We start from the raw sequence: 15,931 nt of genomic DNA on the forward strand, positions 1-15,931 counted from the left end.
TCAACGCAGAGGAAAACATTAAAATATGCTGTACAACTGTTAACTATTTTCAAATATGTTTCAACACAACTTATTAGTCAGCATTAACTATTCCTGTTGAAAATGTGGGGCATCATGCAGATGACCCACATGTAGTAATCACATTTGAAAAGTTTTCACTTTCATGATTATATTTGAAGTCATATGTACATTTATTGCATGGGATATGAAACCTGTACAACACAGCAAAGCACACACACTGCTCCAAATATCATGCAAATCAGAAAAATTACACAAAGTTTGTGAGCCACGTATGCAATCCACAATCATTGTTATTCTTTTATTATTTCAATTAAGGGAGAAGAATACATTTGCACCAAGTATTGTCTAGCTCAAGTTTTCAAACTTGGAAGGTTGATCAACAATAACAACGTTGAGATCAAAGTTCTATTGAATTTTCTTTTAGAAAGAACAAAATCACCTGTAGTATTAGAATGAGCGCTGACGTTGTGTGTGTGTGTTAGATCATTTCAGTGCTCTTTTCACGAGGTTATAGTCACATCTATAGTAAGATCAGTTCTCGACTCTTAGTGCCATTCGTCTGGTTTTCCCCTCAGAAGACCAGCCTACTAATGGTATTGAAGCCCCCGCCCCCACCCCCTCCACCAGATGGGCCGCAGCTCCCTGGTGGGTTATTGTCATCTGAACCGTTGGGCCTGAACGAGCAGGAGGATGACGGGGCCTGCAGAGCCTGGGTCCGAGCATTGAGCTCCTGTTCCTATGGGCAGCGTGGAGGAAAGAGAAGAGCACGTTAGATTAGGACTGAAATGTACCAGGTATGCCGACGGGATCGTTTAGCATCGATGTAGTTCAATTGGACGGCGTCACTCAACATTATTACTTCTTCACCCTCTGGAGGGGGATTTACTTCACTCACTTAAAGAAGCGCACTAGAAAGTCATCTTTGCACACTACAGTTCAATGACTTGTGAAATTACACCTTATGTCTTATAGGAGGACAGTTCAGATTTGGCATAAAGTTCACACACACAAAAAAAAAAAAAAAAAAGGAAAAGCTATATTCTTCTGTAAAAGTCTAGTTGGCTTCCACTCAGCTTCTCTCTACCCGAGAGGATCTTTTAGACCTCTCATAATAACTTTAAGCAGCAGATTAAATTCTTGCTCACTTCACACTTGGCGAGCATTTAGTAGTCTTTTTTTTTTTTTTAATCACCCCCACATACCTGTAAATAGAGCTTGTTGTCCTTGATTATAGCATCCAGCAGTTCCTTCTGCAGCGGAGGCTCAACACTCAATCGCATTCCATTCGCCATCAGTGCCCCGTTGATGTTCTGCTTCCGGTACATGAGCACATACGCCGTGTCCTTGGGGAAGCGAGTGGTAATGTTCTGCACTGATTGGAAGGACGTGAATGTCACCCTGCTATCGTTAAACAGCAGCCAATCCCTGGCCTCCTGGCCACTATTAGGTAGCGCGACTCCTCGCTCGGGTGGCATTGAGAGAGCCGAGCAGGTGGAGAGGCCACAGTCAGGGTGGCCATTCTCCAAATCCTCCACCAGGGCAAAGTGGTTGGCTGGATGCTGTGCTCCGTCGGCTCCATTAATGTTATGACCGTAAGAGTAGTAGTGACCGCTCTCCGACGACATCCCAGAATGCATCACCACCGAGCTGAGGACATACGGCACTGACTGGACCGACATCTCGGCCCCTTTATTCATCTGCTCAGCCCCAACTGCTCCCTCCGCCTCTTCTTCCTCCTCATCCCTTTGAGACGGCTTGAGCTTCTTGGCCAGATTCTCGCTGCTCTCCGGAGAATCCACTTGCAGAGGAGAAGAGGTACAAGAGGAACATTGTGTAGGCATTAAAGGGGCGTGCACGGGAAGTCTCATGAGTGGCGGGATGGTGACGTTGTCCAAGATCTTCCTCCGGACATGGCATTTGGCATCATACGAGAAGCGCAGCAGGGTGAGGATCAAGTATTCAGGTGCCGACACCACTTTCATGGTCCTCTCCGCTCGCTGGAGGGAGCTACACTTCTCACAGAAATAGGCATTCTCCTCGTCCAGGATCTCGGGAGCCAGGAAGTAGTTCACCAAGTCAGGCACGGACAAAGCAGGCTCATTCGTCACCGGCACAAAATGGACATTGCTAGCCGGTGCTTTGGCCGAGCTCGCCTCAGGAGTTTCACTGCCGCCATTGACTGATCCCTGACAGAGGACCGTGGGTTGCTCAATGGGCCCTTCGGGCTCAGAGCTGCCCTGAGAGGCAGAGGGACAGAAGGCCAAGGAGAGGTCTGTAAAAGGCTCCTCTTTCTCAGAGATGCAGTTGCACTGCATGCAGCGGATACCTGTGATCAGCTTCCCGCCGAACGTCCTTTCTATCAAAGTCCTCCCGTCATTCTCGGGTTTCATTTCGTCAGGAGACGAAGATGAATTCTCGCAGTTCTCCGGAGGATTCTGAGCTTCTGGGTCTTTGCTGCTTGTGTCAACAGGGGGAGGAACCTTTGGCTTAACCGATTCCAGGACTTGAAGTGTTTTCTCTTCTTCGTGTAACCTTGAGATCAGGAGACAAGGGGCACTCAACATTGGAGGGAAAAAATACACCTGCAATATTGATTTTTATTTTCTGCACTGCTTGAGTACTAGATCTAGTCCTTCTCAACAGAAACCCCTCAGTCACATCTGCTAGTTCTAAACAAAGTGTGGTTTGTATCAGAAAACCACAGTCATGCAAACTCAAAATTCTTAATGCTTATAGCTTTCTTAATGGCAAAAGCTTTTTTATTCAGTGACAGAGGAATGCTGTGCTGTGCATAATTTTGCGTCATGTCATACAATTTGTGATTTTCTATTTCTAATCCACACGATCCAATTCTGATTCCGACGCCACCGTACCTGTCGAGAAGGAATCGGAGGTACTCCGAACAGTCCTGCTGAGAGCCAACATTGAACCAGGGAGGCCGAGACGCTTCCAAGAAGTTTTTGGGGGCATATGCTGCCCTCTGCAGGGGACACACGTGCAACGCAGAGTTGTTGGGTTATCAACGGTTGCTGTTGTCATGAATAGTAGTACTCAGTCTCTTTCTCTCTCATATATATATATATATATATATATATATATATATATATATATATATATATTACACAAGACAGCACTGACCTGAGTGTGTGCGAGGAAAGCAAAGAGCAGCTGGAGCTTTTTCATTAGCGGGTTGGAGCCATTTAGATGCAACGATAAAACATGCCGCCGAAAACTGTCAAAAAATATAAACAAAGGGTTAACTACACTCAAACCGTCCATAATTTAGTCATTATGTTTCAGTATATAGCTATTCACCACTCACTCTGTCGCCATAAAGAGAGTCTGGATGATGCTGTTCAGGAAGCAAGTGTTCCCCAGGTTGACCAGGCCAGTCTTGCCAGTCTCAGACTTTCCAAGAAGCCTCAGAGGACCTGAAGCGAAGGAGTTGGATTGGGACGTCCAGGCACTTTGATTCAACACCAGCTTGATCTTCTCTTCCCCTGGTTTTGGGAGATCCTGGGAAGAGACGCTTAAATGATTAGACAGAGCACACTTTATTTATGCAATGTGAGGATATATACAGTGCATTTGTTTACCTTGATGGCCTCGAGTATGTGGTCATAGAGGTCAGGGAAGCCAGAGTACTGATACATCATGCAGTGAATGAGCTCAGTGAACTGCAGCAAGAATGCTTTGCTGCTGTGGAGACCGTCTGTCCTCAAAGACTGGACGAGATGCACCACGTGTGGGACAACCTGGGGCGGTGAGGGATGAAGATAAAAACGTTAAGGACCCCGTGAACACGGTAGAAACTGCTAATATAAATAAATATGCAGCCAGAGGATAGTTGTACATGAGGAACCCTGCAGAGGGTTCATATTATTACTATTTCAAAGTATACATTTTTAAATGCTAATACAATTGTCCAACTCAAGGGCCATTTCTCGACATTTAAGTGCTTCACACATCATTAGTGGGAGAGCGCAGCCGACCCGTACGTTCTGGGAAAAGAAGCTGATGCAGCTTTGAAGTGATTTAAGCCAGAAAAGAAGAAAATGAGAAAACCAATGAAGTGGCCGAATGAGAGGGAAATGGGCTGTGAGGAGGAAGGGGATCCCATACCAAATGGAAGGCTTCGGGAGAATGCTGGAAGCTTAGCAGCATGTGGGAGAGCACAGACAGCGCTCCCTGCCGCACAATGGGGTACCACAGACGACTGAATACCTACAGGTAAAAACAAATAGCCATTTACTACATTAATACCGTTATACAACCACTGGGTAATTAAACATAATGAAAAAAGTGCTGCAATCCAGTTTGAATATTACTGCAAGTGTTCCCAGTACAAACCAGTTCAATTTTAAGCAGAGTGACGTCTATGAGGATAGTGAACTTCTGAACGGCAGCCAGTCCCTTCAGCAGAGCAATGACCCAGGTATCAACATGTTGGGCCAGAGGCCAAGAAAGCCAGTCAATCATCCTAGACAGAAATAAGTATATATAGAATGAAAATAATTTGCAAACATGGAGGTAAGTTATGGCAATATTGACCTTGGACGATTAGACGTGATCATTAACCTGCAGAGTGCTTTAGTCATGCTAGCATCTTTGACATTGTGGTCTGTGGTGAGACTCTTGATGAGCACGGTGATCATCTGGACCGGGATGTGCTGCACCAGGCTGGCCAGAGCAATGGAGGGGTCAAAGGAGGGGTCTGCCAAGGATCAATCACAGTAGAAATGGTGCATGACGACACATCATCATCATCCTTTCTTTTTTCAGTCGAGAGTAGTAGTGGTGGTGATGTAAAAATGGAACGTGCATTTCCAGTGATTTCTTACACTTGTAATCGTTTTGCTAATGTGATTTTTTTTTGGTCACGGTTTTAGCTCCCAATAAATATTCAATTTGTCTTCCCATTCGATACAAAGTCTTTGCTGATATTGAGCAGGTATGATATATATAATACAGACTATACTGAAATATATCCTGAATCACAGCTTTCCTTTGATCATTTGTATTTCAGTCTCTGTGTAATATATGGGAAGAGGAATTGTTGTGATTTGTTGTTGGGACGGGATTTTCACAGCTGCCTTTTAGAAGAAAACAATGCAACAGAAAACAAGGCCTTGACCTTTTAACCCCTGAGCTGGTCTGCGTGCACCGCTCACTGACGAATGCCGTCAGCATGTCTATATAAATGAAACTGCTGCGTGCTGTGTTATTTCGTGCCGCTCCCTACATTAGTATTCTGAACTCAACGACACAGTCAGAGCTAAAGCTTCAATATTTACCCTTGACAAAAATGCACACCTTGTGGATTAGAAGGCTCTTTGCTATAAGAATTTATCCAGGCAACGCAGTGTAAAGTGAGGCCACTACCTTGAACAATGAAAATAATCAGTGCCAATAATACTGAATCGATGAACACTAGCCAACCTAATCAAAAGGGGGAATCAAGCCACAGGACCAAAGGCGACTTTTGGCAGAGCCCCTAAAATGAACAACTCAGGTGTTACTGCAAAGATTTATTAAGAGAGAGTTCCACGTCATGGACCCATGCTGTAAATGCAAGTACTATTTATATCATTATTGGTATACAGACATGTATAAATATATAAATAAAAGAACATCTGTACCTACTTGTGTCCCTAAACCTATCCTACAGAAAACAGTGGTTGTTTTGTATTATAAAAGGTTTTGGAAGAAAGAAAGGATGGCCAGAAGAAGTCTTACCTGTGGAAGAAATAATTGAGAACACTTCCTGCAGTGAGGGAAGCAGTGTAGCTGGATCCGCCTTCCAGATGTTTTGCAGCAGTGTGCTGACCTTCGTCACCTGACCTACATACTCTCTCAGCTCCCGTTCTTGGCTGGCAAAGCAGTGGAAGTAGCTGATGGTCCTCACTAGCTGCTGGCAGAACAAGACACCAGACTTGTCCCTTGGGATGCACTGCACAAAGTCTGACAGCACAGTGCTCAGGTGGGCACAAAGAGCTGGCTCTGGGCGTTCACACACCATCCTTAAAACCTCCACCTGAATCACGCTGAAGATCTCAAGCACAGAGGGGCAGCTGATGACCAGCCGCAGGCAGCAGTGAATGTAGTCTATTGTGGCCGGGTCTTTGCGGTCCAGCTGGCCATAGCCCTGCTGGAGAAGGCCGAGGACAAAGTCTTTACTGAAGAAGCGCTCAAACTCCGGGCGATGGTAACGGGCGTAGGCTTCCAAAACCTGGTAGCCGATCTGCTTCTGAAATGCATCTTCACCAAGCAAGATGAGGCGGGTGGTAAGGGTAAACAATGCCTGACACTGCTCCTCCGTCACTTCTTTTTCCGCTGCTTCCACTACCTTCTTCACAATGGCCCTCTTTACTGGAACAGAGTGATCTGAGCTTACAAGACCCTCCAAAATCTTGTCCATGATGACAATCTGCAGAAGGCAAATGAGGAAAGAAATGAGGTGACACATACACATGTAATACCACCGTTTGCACTATCTTCTGACTTTACATACCAAAAGAGTCCTGTCCAATTCAAGATCGGCTTTTTTTCACAGAGAATATTTTCATATGACCCTGTGTAAAAGGACAGATGTAAAAAACAAAAATGAACAATGGCTGACTTCCGGCTAGGTGCTTCAGTTTGAGAGTCCCGATATTGTAAACGGAGACTCGCTTACGGACTGTGTGTTGCAACTGAAACAATGAGCTTGTACACTTAACCGGGATGTGACTATCGAGGAAAAAACATTCGTTGAACTCGTTGTATTTTTCCTTTTTTTGGTGTGACATTTAATCAAATTACTAATATTTATGTGTAATCAATCACAATATATATTTTTTTTAAATATTGCTCACAATGTTCTCTTTAGACAGGTAGCGAACATGTTTTTTGTTGGTGTAGTATTTTTCCTTTATTTTGTTACGTTCGCATTACATAATCCTTTAGCAATTCGGCGTAACACTGAAACCATTAACGTTGTAGCCGCAAAAAGATAACTTCACATCTGGTGTTTTCTCGCCGCGTCGGGAGCGCAGCGACAAGCCGCTATCTGTGCTCCTCCTGCGGCTACAGGCGGCTAGCATGCTAACGCTAGCTCTAACGACAATGGCGGTTTCTTGGCGCCCGGCAGTTCAAATACGGCTCTAACAGTTACAGGTAAACTACCGGGGCTCGTTATGCCGCCCGTAAGCGACGGTGATTACTAAAGTCCCTCGACAGCAACACAAAAACGAACAAAGCAACCCAACAGGCCTACAGGCTCGCTGGGTAACGTTAGGTGCCTCTGACTTAGCATAAATACGGTCGTGTAATTTCGTGATACCGAATCATTACCATCGTCGCTTACCCAAATAAACCATGTCAACAATGTCCGAACCGAATATCTTCAGTTGTCGGTGGATGTGGACCGACTTTTGACTGATGAAACTATAATATTTTGGTTAATTCGTTCGCTTCGAATCAGCTGATTACCCTTCCATCGACGTCATTGCCATGGACAGAGATGTTAGCAGGACCCTTGTGTGAAGTCATTTTTGTCTTAACACTGCCTGTAAAGAAGTTGGTGAATTTTGAGAGCTACAATCATGAATGGTTTCCCGTAAAAAAATGTTTTTCAACATGACTCACGCATTTTTGTAATATTACTATATGATATGTGAGCACAACAGTTAATATGCTGCTTTCAAACACCAAGTCCACCTCCACTTTGAACGGCGAACGTGGATTTTGGTCGAAAATAAATGGCCTATTATAATATTCCGAATTCAGAAACGGTTTATTGCCAAGTAAGAGGACTTGATAAACACAATACAACAGTGTACGATCATTTAGAATGTATAATATATTGGGATCTTTTTAAGTTTCACAGTAAAGACAAACAGTAAATTGGACAACAAATGACAAGAAATTATCCGAGTCAAAACAAAAGATAACAGACACTAAATGCACCACAGCACGGGCGATACTTTTTTTCAAACAATAGGACAAATACATATATATTAATTGTGTTGTATTTAGGTTTGTTTTATTTTATTCAATGTTTCCGGAAATACAGTTGAGTCAAAACCAAATCTCGCGATAGCGCGGAAGCAGTGAGCGCCGTGTGAACGCGGGTGCCCGACTAAAATCTTGCTAGCGGGAACGTGCTGGCGCTGCGACCAACCGGTGCGTCTTTCATATAAACAACAGAATAGTTCTCTCTAGCTGCGAGAAAGTTCGGGGAATTGCCAACGTCTCGTTTTAGCCACACAACAGGATACTTCCTAATCGAAGTGGAAATTAGACCAACATGTCTGAAATCCTAAGCTGCGTCGAGCAGCGGGAAGAGCAGCCTGAAGTTGAAGAAGCCGCAGGAGCCGAGGTAAGATGGTTTTAAAATGGGTAACGATCACGTTATTGTCTACTCTCAGCGCAGCGTAAATCTTTCGCAGACAAGGCCCCACCACTTTGAAGCCAACTGGTGTTTTTCACCCCCGTTTGTTCCTCAAATAAGCCTGTTTATAGCTTTGCCTTGTTAGTCAACCGTGCTGCGGACTGTGTGAGCTAACGCTAACTAGCCGCCGCGCCGCTGCGGTTAGCTCACGACAACAACAGCTCGGTCCCATTCACTCGGGACGTGAAGCTAACGTCACGGCAGCAACAAGGCCAGCCCTGTTCACTAAAACGCTCTCGCTACTAGCACAGCCCCGCTAGCAACCCGTCGATCGTGACATTACGAGCCCTCAGCGAGTCATTTAAACAAAAAAATGTACTCCCAGTTCAGATACACACCGCGAGCTGCTTTTTAAGTAGATATCTTAGGATCATCTTTTTTAAAGAAAAAAGAACGAGCAGCCTCCCGCTCAGCTGGCCGGACCGCGTCTTTGTTTTCAGTAGGACAGTTACAACCGCGGGATGCCGTAACGTTGCCTTCCGCTGCACTTTGTGTTGATGGAAGCCTGATGTTAATAGTTAATCTTGCCCAGGTAACCTGCGTCTCACAGCAATCAGAGTACAGGAACTGAGGCATTGTTTAAATAGGTTGAGTTGTACCGTACATTATGGGCACCTATCATACTTAAATACACTATAAAATAGTGAGTCATGGGAGATAAACCCTATATTTAGCGTGAACAGTAAATGCAATATCTATTGGGAGAAACTTTTGGACAAATAAGGAACCATAACACATTATATACAAAAGTTACACTTGACGCAAATCAAAGTTTGATGTGTGAAAGGGTCTCGTCAGGGCAAATAGCGTTTTTCGCAGCACCGAAAGCAGCAAAGTGAACCTAAATGTGCCTCATTCAAAGGCCACACATTTCAGGAGGTTGAGCACTTTGTGCGAGACCCTCAATCCGTGGTCTGACCATCTCCGCAATGGCAAAAGCAGCAAGAACCCAAGGCTTGGGGTAGTGCTCCTTCACAGACCACAGGGGAAGGAGTGGTTTACAGTTCATCTCATCTGTTTCTGTCTGTTGTTGTTGTTTGGAGCATTTCCGGTAAACAAGAATGTTTGTGTTTACCTTTTTCCTGCTCAGGAGAAGTCTGATTCTTCAGATGCTGGAAAGGAGTCCTCTTCGGAAGCAGGGGCCGATGGACAAGATGCTTCATCATCCACTAAAGATTTTGCTCCAGGTTATGAGGAGAAAGTGGTATGGAACCTTTTACTATAGCGTTCACTACCCGGCTCACCACCCGGCTTGTTGGATATGTTAACAAGAACGTCTTTCTGTGTATCCAGCTTACAGACCGGACCAACAGATTTGAGTACCTGTTGAAGCAAACAGAGCTGTTTGCTCATTTCATCCAACCGGCGGCACAGAAGACCCCCACCTCCCCTTTGAAGATGAAGCCGGGACGTCCTCGCGTTAAGAACGATGAGAAGCAGAACCTGCTGTCTGTCGGAGAGTGAGTACACATGCGCACGTATTTGTTTCATCTGAGGAAGGTCCCTCCCATTGCGATTCATGAATCATCGCTTCATTTCTGTGCAGCAACCGACATCGCCGCACAGAACAAGAGGAGGATGAAGAGCTTCTGAGCGAGAGCACCAAGACCACTAATGTTTGCACTCGTTTCGATAACTCTCCATCCTGTAAGCCAATGCCTGAACTCATATTTGGTTTAAAGTAAGAAGCGTTGCAAATGTATATTCTATATAGATGTGTTGATAACGCGTTTTATTGTCTCATTTAGATGTCAAATCTGGAAAAATGAGAGACTATCAGGTCCGTGGATTGAACTGGCTCATCTCGTTGTATGAGAATGGCATCAACGGCATCCTTGCTGATGAGATGGTCAGTACTTTCTCACAGGCACAACTGTTCACCTCTACACTTCACATGGAGTGATGAATATATATATATATATATGTTTAACTTGCACACTCTGCTGCTTCTTAGGGTTTGGGGAAGACTCTGCAGACCATTTCTCTGCTGGGTTATATGAAGCACTACAGGAACATCCCTGGTCCCCACATGGTGCTGGTGCCCAAGTCCACCCTCTACAACTGGATGAATGAGTTTAAGAGATGGGTGCCTTCACTCCGTGCAGTCTGCCTGATCGGAGACAGAGAAGAGAGGGTAGGCTGAGTCAGAATATTATCAATGTCTGAAAAGCTCAATCTAGCTGGAAATACTTATACCGTGATTTTGTATTTTATTCTGCAATGTGCTCGTTGTGAAATATGAATGTGGTTTGGCACAACATTAAAGCATTGCATCCCTAGTGGTAATTATTTTTGTGGAGATAATTTTGCAGTTAAATTAAATAACACCAACTTAATTCTCTACAATATTCATAGACAATTAAACATATTTCATTTGTCTACCTGATGGGATATAATTGATTTATATTATTAAACATTCATCAGTCTGTCACTGAGGTCCACAGCCAGCTTTAGCTTCAGTAAAGGAAATCAAATGTACTATATCATTAAAGGCTGAATGATTTTGAATCAATTTCAGAATGCCATGATCAGAGATGTGCTGCTGCCTGGAGAATGGGACGTGTGTGTCACATCCTACGAGGTACTGATCATAGAGAAGGCCGTGTTCAAGAAGTTCAACTGGCGGTACCTGGTCATTGACGAAGCTCACAGAATCAAGAATGAGAAATCAAAGGTCAGGCAGCCCCTGAAACAATCTGAACATTTACATATGTCAGAGCCCTCTTTAGAATATTTCCTAATGAAGCAACCCTTTTATTTTCTAGCTGTCAGAGATTGTGCGAGAATTTAAGACCACCAATCGTTTGTTGCTGACTGGAACCCCCCTTCAAAACAACCTTCACGAGCTGTGGGCCCTGCTGAACTTCCTGCTACCTGATGTCTTTAACTCCGCTGAGGTAACAATCACCCAGAAGTGAATAAGATCTAATGTGACTTTCATGAGATGATGACTGCTCATTCGATCTGGATCCCTAAGTTGGACTTATTCGGTTGTATTCTGTTTCTAATTGATTTATTCCCCCCCCAAAGGACTTTGATTCCTGGTTTGACACAAACAACTGCTTGGGTGACACCAAGTTGGTCGAGCGTCTTCACACTGTAAGTATTGCATTCTCCCTCGTGTCAACTTCCAACTAATCTCTGTGAAGTTTAAGATGTTTCCTCTTATCTGGGCTCCTTTTGATTCACCTTTTTTTTTCATAGGTGCTGCGTCCTTTCTTGCTTCGTCGTATAAAAGCTGACGTCGAGAAGACTCTGCTGCCGAAAAAAGAGATCAAGATGTATGTGGGCCTGAGTAAGATGCAGAGAGAGTGGTAAGAGTCCCTCTTTTATTCAACCTTCTTTTGTTCTTCCCTGCTTGAACTGGATACTCATATTAAATTGTTTCACTCTGTCATGTAATATTATGTCGCGTCTCTGACCCCCAGGTACACAAAGATCCTGATGAAGGACATAGACATTCTGAACTCGGCGGGTAAGATGGACAAGATGCGTCTACTGAACGTTCTCATGCAGCTGCGGAAGTGCTGCAACCACCCGTACCTTTTCGACGGAGCCGAGCCCGGTCCTCCATACACAACGGACCTTCACCTGGTGGTGAACAGTGGCAAGATGGTGGTGCTGGACAAGCTGCTACCCAAGATGAGGAAGCAGGGTGCGTAGATGGCCAGGCTGTCACCTCAGGACAATTAGCTGTTATCATCTTAGATTATTTCTACTACAGAACCTAGAATGTTAAGATGCAACAGAACGACACCTTTGTCATCTGTTAATAAGTGATGGAAGTGGTAATACTATAAAATCCTCCCATGCAAGTTGGAGTTCAGTTCAGTATATATCAGATATTTATTATGTAAAATATTTATTTTCAAGCATTTGCTTTTATTGTGAAATAGAATAATCATGTAATTACTTTCAACCACTATCCTACACTACAAGTGTCTTGTACATAGCTTAGGACAGACGGCACGGAGGAATCACACCGTTGGTATATATGGCCCATTCTCATAATGGGTTATCTCAAATTTTATGAAAAGACAGCTTTTTTTTTCTACGGTGACTTACTGTAGCGTCTTTCCTCTGCAGGTTCTCGAGTGCTCATCTTCAGTCAGATGACCAGAGTGCTGGACATCTTGGAGGACTACTGCATGTGGAGGAACTACAACTACTGCCGCCTGGATGGCCAGACGCCGCACGACGAGAGACAGGTGTGGTGTTTGGCTCTTCCATAGGAATCTGTCTTATGTGATGTCATATAAGATGCGTTTGAATCCAATCCATGTGATTATCATCATGCCTCTTGGTGTGTTTTCAGATCTCTATCAATGCATACAATGAGCCCAACAGTACCAAGTTTATCTTCATGTTGAGCACCAGAGCTGGAGGACTGGGTATTAACCTGGCTACAGCAGACGTGGTCATCCTGTACGACTCCGACTGGAACCCCCAAGTGGACCTTCAGGCCATGGTTAGTACTGAACGGCACATTCCTTGTTCAGTAACGAGTTACAGGAACCCGGTTACCTTTTTTATAATAATTGTGGATGCTGTAAATCTTTGCTTTCAGATGCAGGAGACATGACCACTTTTATGTTTGTAATTTCAGGACCGAGCGCACAGGATCGGTCAGCAGAAGCAGGTGCGCGTCTTCCGCTTCATCACTGAAAACACGGTGGAGGAGAGGATTGTGGAGAGGGCTGAGATGAAGCTGCGCCTGGACTCCATCGTCATCCAGCAAGGTAACTCCCGTTTCCCGTCTTGTTTGTTCAGGCGGATTCTCTGAGAAACTCTCAACACAGACCATACCAATGGGAGATTAGAGATTTTATTCCTTTTTGTTTAACAGGAAGACTGGTTGACCCAAGCGCAAACAAGCTGGGTAAGGATGAGATGCTGTCCATCATCCGCCACGGGGCCACGCATGTGTTTGCTTCCAAAGAGAGTGAGATCACAGATGATGACATCGACGCAATCCTGGAGAGAGGTGAAAGGAAGGTGAGTCTGAACTCAGTGGAGGAAAAGCTTGGTAGATTTGAACTTGCCATAAAATAAGCACTTTGATTTTTCCCTTTTCTAGACTATGGAAATGAAGGAGAAGCTGTCTTCTCTGGGGGAGAGCACTCTGAGAAACTTCACCATGGACACAGAGAACAGCAGTGTGTACAAATTTGAAGGGGAAGATTATAGAGAGAAGAAAAAGGTAAAAAACACTTAACAACAGTAGTTCGTCTTTGTTGCCAACAACATGGTATTTTGGAGTCTTTACCGTTGCTTCCTCTTGCTTCTTCCTTCAGGTCATCACCAACTGGATCGAGCCACCCAAGAGAGAAAGGAAAGCTAATTACGCCGTGGACGCCTACTTCAGAGAGGCTCTGCGAGTCAGTGAGCCCAAAGCTCCAAAGGTCGGGACGAATGCCTCTAGAAACAAGCTTCAGATACAAGGCCTTGATGCAACAAAATGTGGAATCAAACCCTTCGTAGGGATGGCATGTTATCCTGGTTGAGGCGTAACATTTGTTTGTTTTGGCTCCATTTTCCCAGGCTCCTCGGCCCCCCAAGCAGCCAAATGTCCAGGACTTCCAGTTCTTTCCTCCACGTCTTTTCGAGCTTCTGGAAAAGGAAATTCTCTTTTACAGGAAAACGATAGGGTACAAGGTACAGAGATGGGTTTTCTGACGACAATTAGATTATTTGTTCCCATTGGGATTGAGTAGAATTGTCTCTAATGACGTGTCCATGGTGTGTGGCCGTGTCTCTTTAGGTCCCACGTAATCCAGACGTGCCAAATTCGGCCCAGCTCCAGAAAGAAGAGCAGACAAAGATCGACGAGGCCGAGGCTCTCACAGAAGAGGAACTGGAGGAGAAAGAGAACCTGCTGCAGCAGGTACTGAATATTCTCCTCAAACGCTATAATCTTTATGCTTTAATATGACGAATGTCTTAATGTTTTGTGTCTGGATCTAGTGTGCGTATTTTGATCAACTATACCTTCATTGCAGGGATTTACTATTTGGAACAAACGAGACTTCAACCAGTTCATCAAAGCCAACGAGAAGTGGGGCAGAGATGATATTGAGAACATTGCCAGAGAGGTTGAGGGTAAAACGCCAGAGGAAGTCATGGAATATTCTGGTAATGACAATTTTGTTTTCATCCATCATGTATTTCAACTGCAATTTTTTTATTTGCAGAGGTAGTAAATTTGTGTTTGTTTGTTCTTTCAGCTGTCTTCTGGGAGCGCTGCAATGAGCTGCAGGATATCGAGAAGATCATGGCCCAGATAGAGAGAGGAGAGGCCCGGATCCAGAGACGGATTAGCATCAAGAAAGCGCTGGACTCCAAGGTAGCTCTTAGACTTAAGATGTTTCTTCGCCCTATTATCTCCCATTCCTGTTTTTTTTTTCATTTTCCGCCGCTCACTGTTTTCCCCTCCAATCTCCTTGCCCAGATCGGACGCTACAAGGCTCCCTTCCATCAGCTCCGCATCTCCTACGGCACCAACAAAGGGAAGAACTACACAGAGGAGGAGGACCGCTTCCTTATCTGCATGTTACACAAGCTGGGCTTCGACAAGGAGAGCGTGTACGACGAGCTGCGTCAGTGCATCCGCAACTCGCCTCAGTTCCGCTTCGACTGGTTCCTCAAATCCAGGACTGCCATGGTAATTGTTGGCTTCACTCTGCTTTGTTGTTCATTTATGTTTTTTAAAGATGATGCTTAAAACGTATGTTTTGGTGTTCAGGAGCTACAGAGGCGATGCAACACCCTGATAACCCTGATCGAGCGAGAGAACATGGAGCTGGAGGAGAGGGAGAAGGCCGAGAAGAAGAAACGTGGCCCGAAGACTGCTTCAGTAAGTTTTGAAATCCGTTGCACATTAAAGGAAGCAAAGTTTGAAAATGTTGAGCAGAATGCATTTAAGTTTTGTTTCCGTGCCCTTTTAACTCTGGATGGCATTGATTGTTCTCCTCCTGTACAGGCCCAGAAACGGAAGTCGGAAGGAACCCCGGACGGTCGTGGCCGCAGGAAAAAGCTCAAGTTGTGAAGCTGAGCTTAAATCCACTGTGGACGGTGTCAGAGTTCGAGGGCGACCGCCGGCTCCGGTGTCATTAGTCCTAGTGTCTGTGTTCGTTTGCCGGGCTGTGAGAATATACCGCGTGACGCCCCCCGATGGACTGACCTCGTTGTGTTAGGATTTTAGAAAGAACAAGCCTGCATTGTCACTTGCCTAAACACTGCAGTTGTGCCGGTTTAGTTTTTGGTTTGCTAGTCCCTTTTTACAAGTACTTAATTGAGGAAAAAAAAAGTATTTATGCCTGTTTGTACCACATTCCATTGTTTGAGGCAATATGCACCCTTTTGATTTTTAAGAAAACCTTTGTTTCTTTTAACTTCCTATGTGAAGTAGAAAATGTCTTTTTGAACATAAAAAATAAACTCCTCGTTTTTTTTAACGAATTATTTTCCTCTGATAAATAA

General features: G+C 44.5%; 2 protein-coding genes across 4 annotated transcripts; one reads left to right on the top strand and one right to left on the bottom strand.

Moving 5' to 3' along the window:
- Positions 1 to 167: 167 nt before the first annotated feature.
- usp38 (ubiquitin specific peptidase 38) lies at positions 168 to 8,011 on the bottom strand. 3 transcript variants are annotated; one of them, XM_037471172.2, is made up of 12 exons: positions 7,492 to 8,011; positions 6,533 to 6,593; positions 5,758 to 6,448; positions 4,600 to 4,735; positions 4,372 to 4,501; positions 4,144 to 4,245; positions 3,618 to 3,776; positions 3,344 to 3,537; positions 3,160 to 3,253; positions 2,895 to 3,001; positions 1,224 to 2,553; positions 168 to 757 (listed from the first exon to the last, which is right to left on the bottom strand). In XM_037471172.2, exons 3-12 carry the CDS (start codon positions 6,437 to 6,439, stop codon positions 593 to 595), a joined length of 3,099 nt encoding a protein of 1,032 aa, XP_037327069.1. In that variant the 5' UTR covers positions 6,440 to 6,448; positions 6,533 to 6,593; positions 7,492 to 8,011; the 3' UTR covers positions 168 to 592. The 3 variants fall into 3 exon arrangements, with proteins under 3 accessions (XP_037327069.1, XP_037327067.1, XP_037327068.1); XM_037471170.2 differs by having other exon boundaries at positions 7,367 to 8,011; XM_037471171.2 differs by lacking the exon at positions 6,533 to 6,593 and having other exon boundaries at positions 7,367 to 8,011.
- Positions 8,012 to 8,126: 115 nt separating this feature from the next.
- Positions 8,127 to 15,910, top strand: smarca5 (SWI/SNF related, matrix associated, actin dependent regulator of chromatin, subfamily a, member 5). The gene is made up of 24 exons (XM_037471173.2): positions 8,127 to 8,380; positions 9,543 to 9,656; positions 9,746 to 9,912; positions 9,999 to 10,099; positions 10,201 to 10,301; positions 10,407 to 10,586; positions 10,971 to 11,126; positions 11,218 to 11,349; positions 11,483 to 11,551; positions 11,657 to 11,766; positions 11,881 to 12,107; positions 12,539 to 12,660; positions 12,768 to 12,920; positions 13,059 to 13,191; positions 13,299 to 13,447; positions 13,530 to 13,652; positions 13,747 to 13,854; positions 13,994 to 14,107; positions 14,214 to 14,336; positions 14,452 to 14,584; positions 14,677 to 14,795; positions 14,901 to 15,113; positions 15,195 to 15,305; positions 15,432 to 15,910. Exons 1-24 carry the CDS (start codon positions 8,309 to 8,311, stop codon positions 15,495 to 15,497), a joined length of 3,096 nt encoding a protein of 1,031 aa, XP_037327070.1. The 5' UTR covers positions 8,127 to 8,308; the 3' UTR covers positions 15,498 to 15,910.
- The last annotated feature ends 21 nt before the right edge of the window (positions 15,911 to 15,931 follow it).

This window comes from Pungitius pungitius, chromosome 9 (genome assembly GCF_949316345.1).
Source record: "Pungitius pungitius chromosome 9, fPunPun2.1, whole genome shotgun sequence".
Classification (NCBI taxonomy): domain Eukaryota; kingdom Metazoa; phylum Chordata; class Actinopteri; order Perciformes; family Gasterosteidae; genus Pungitius; species Pungitius pungitius.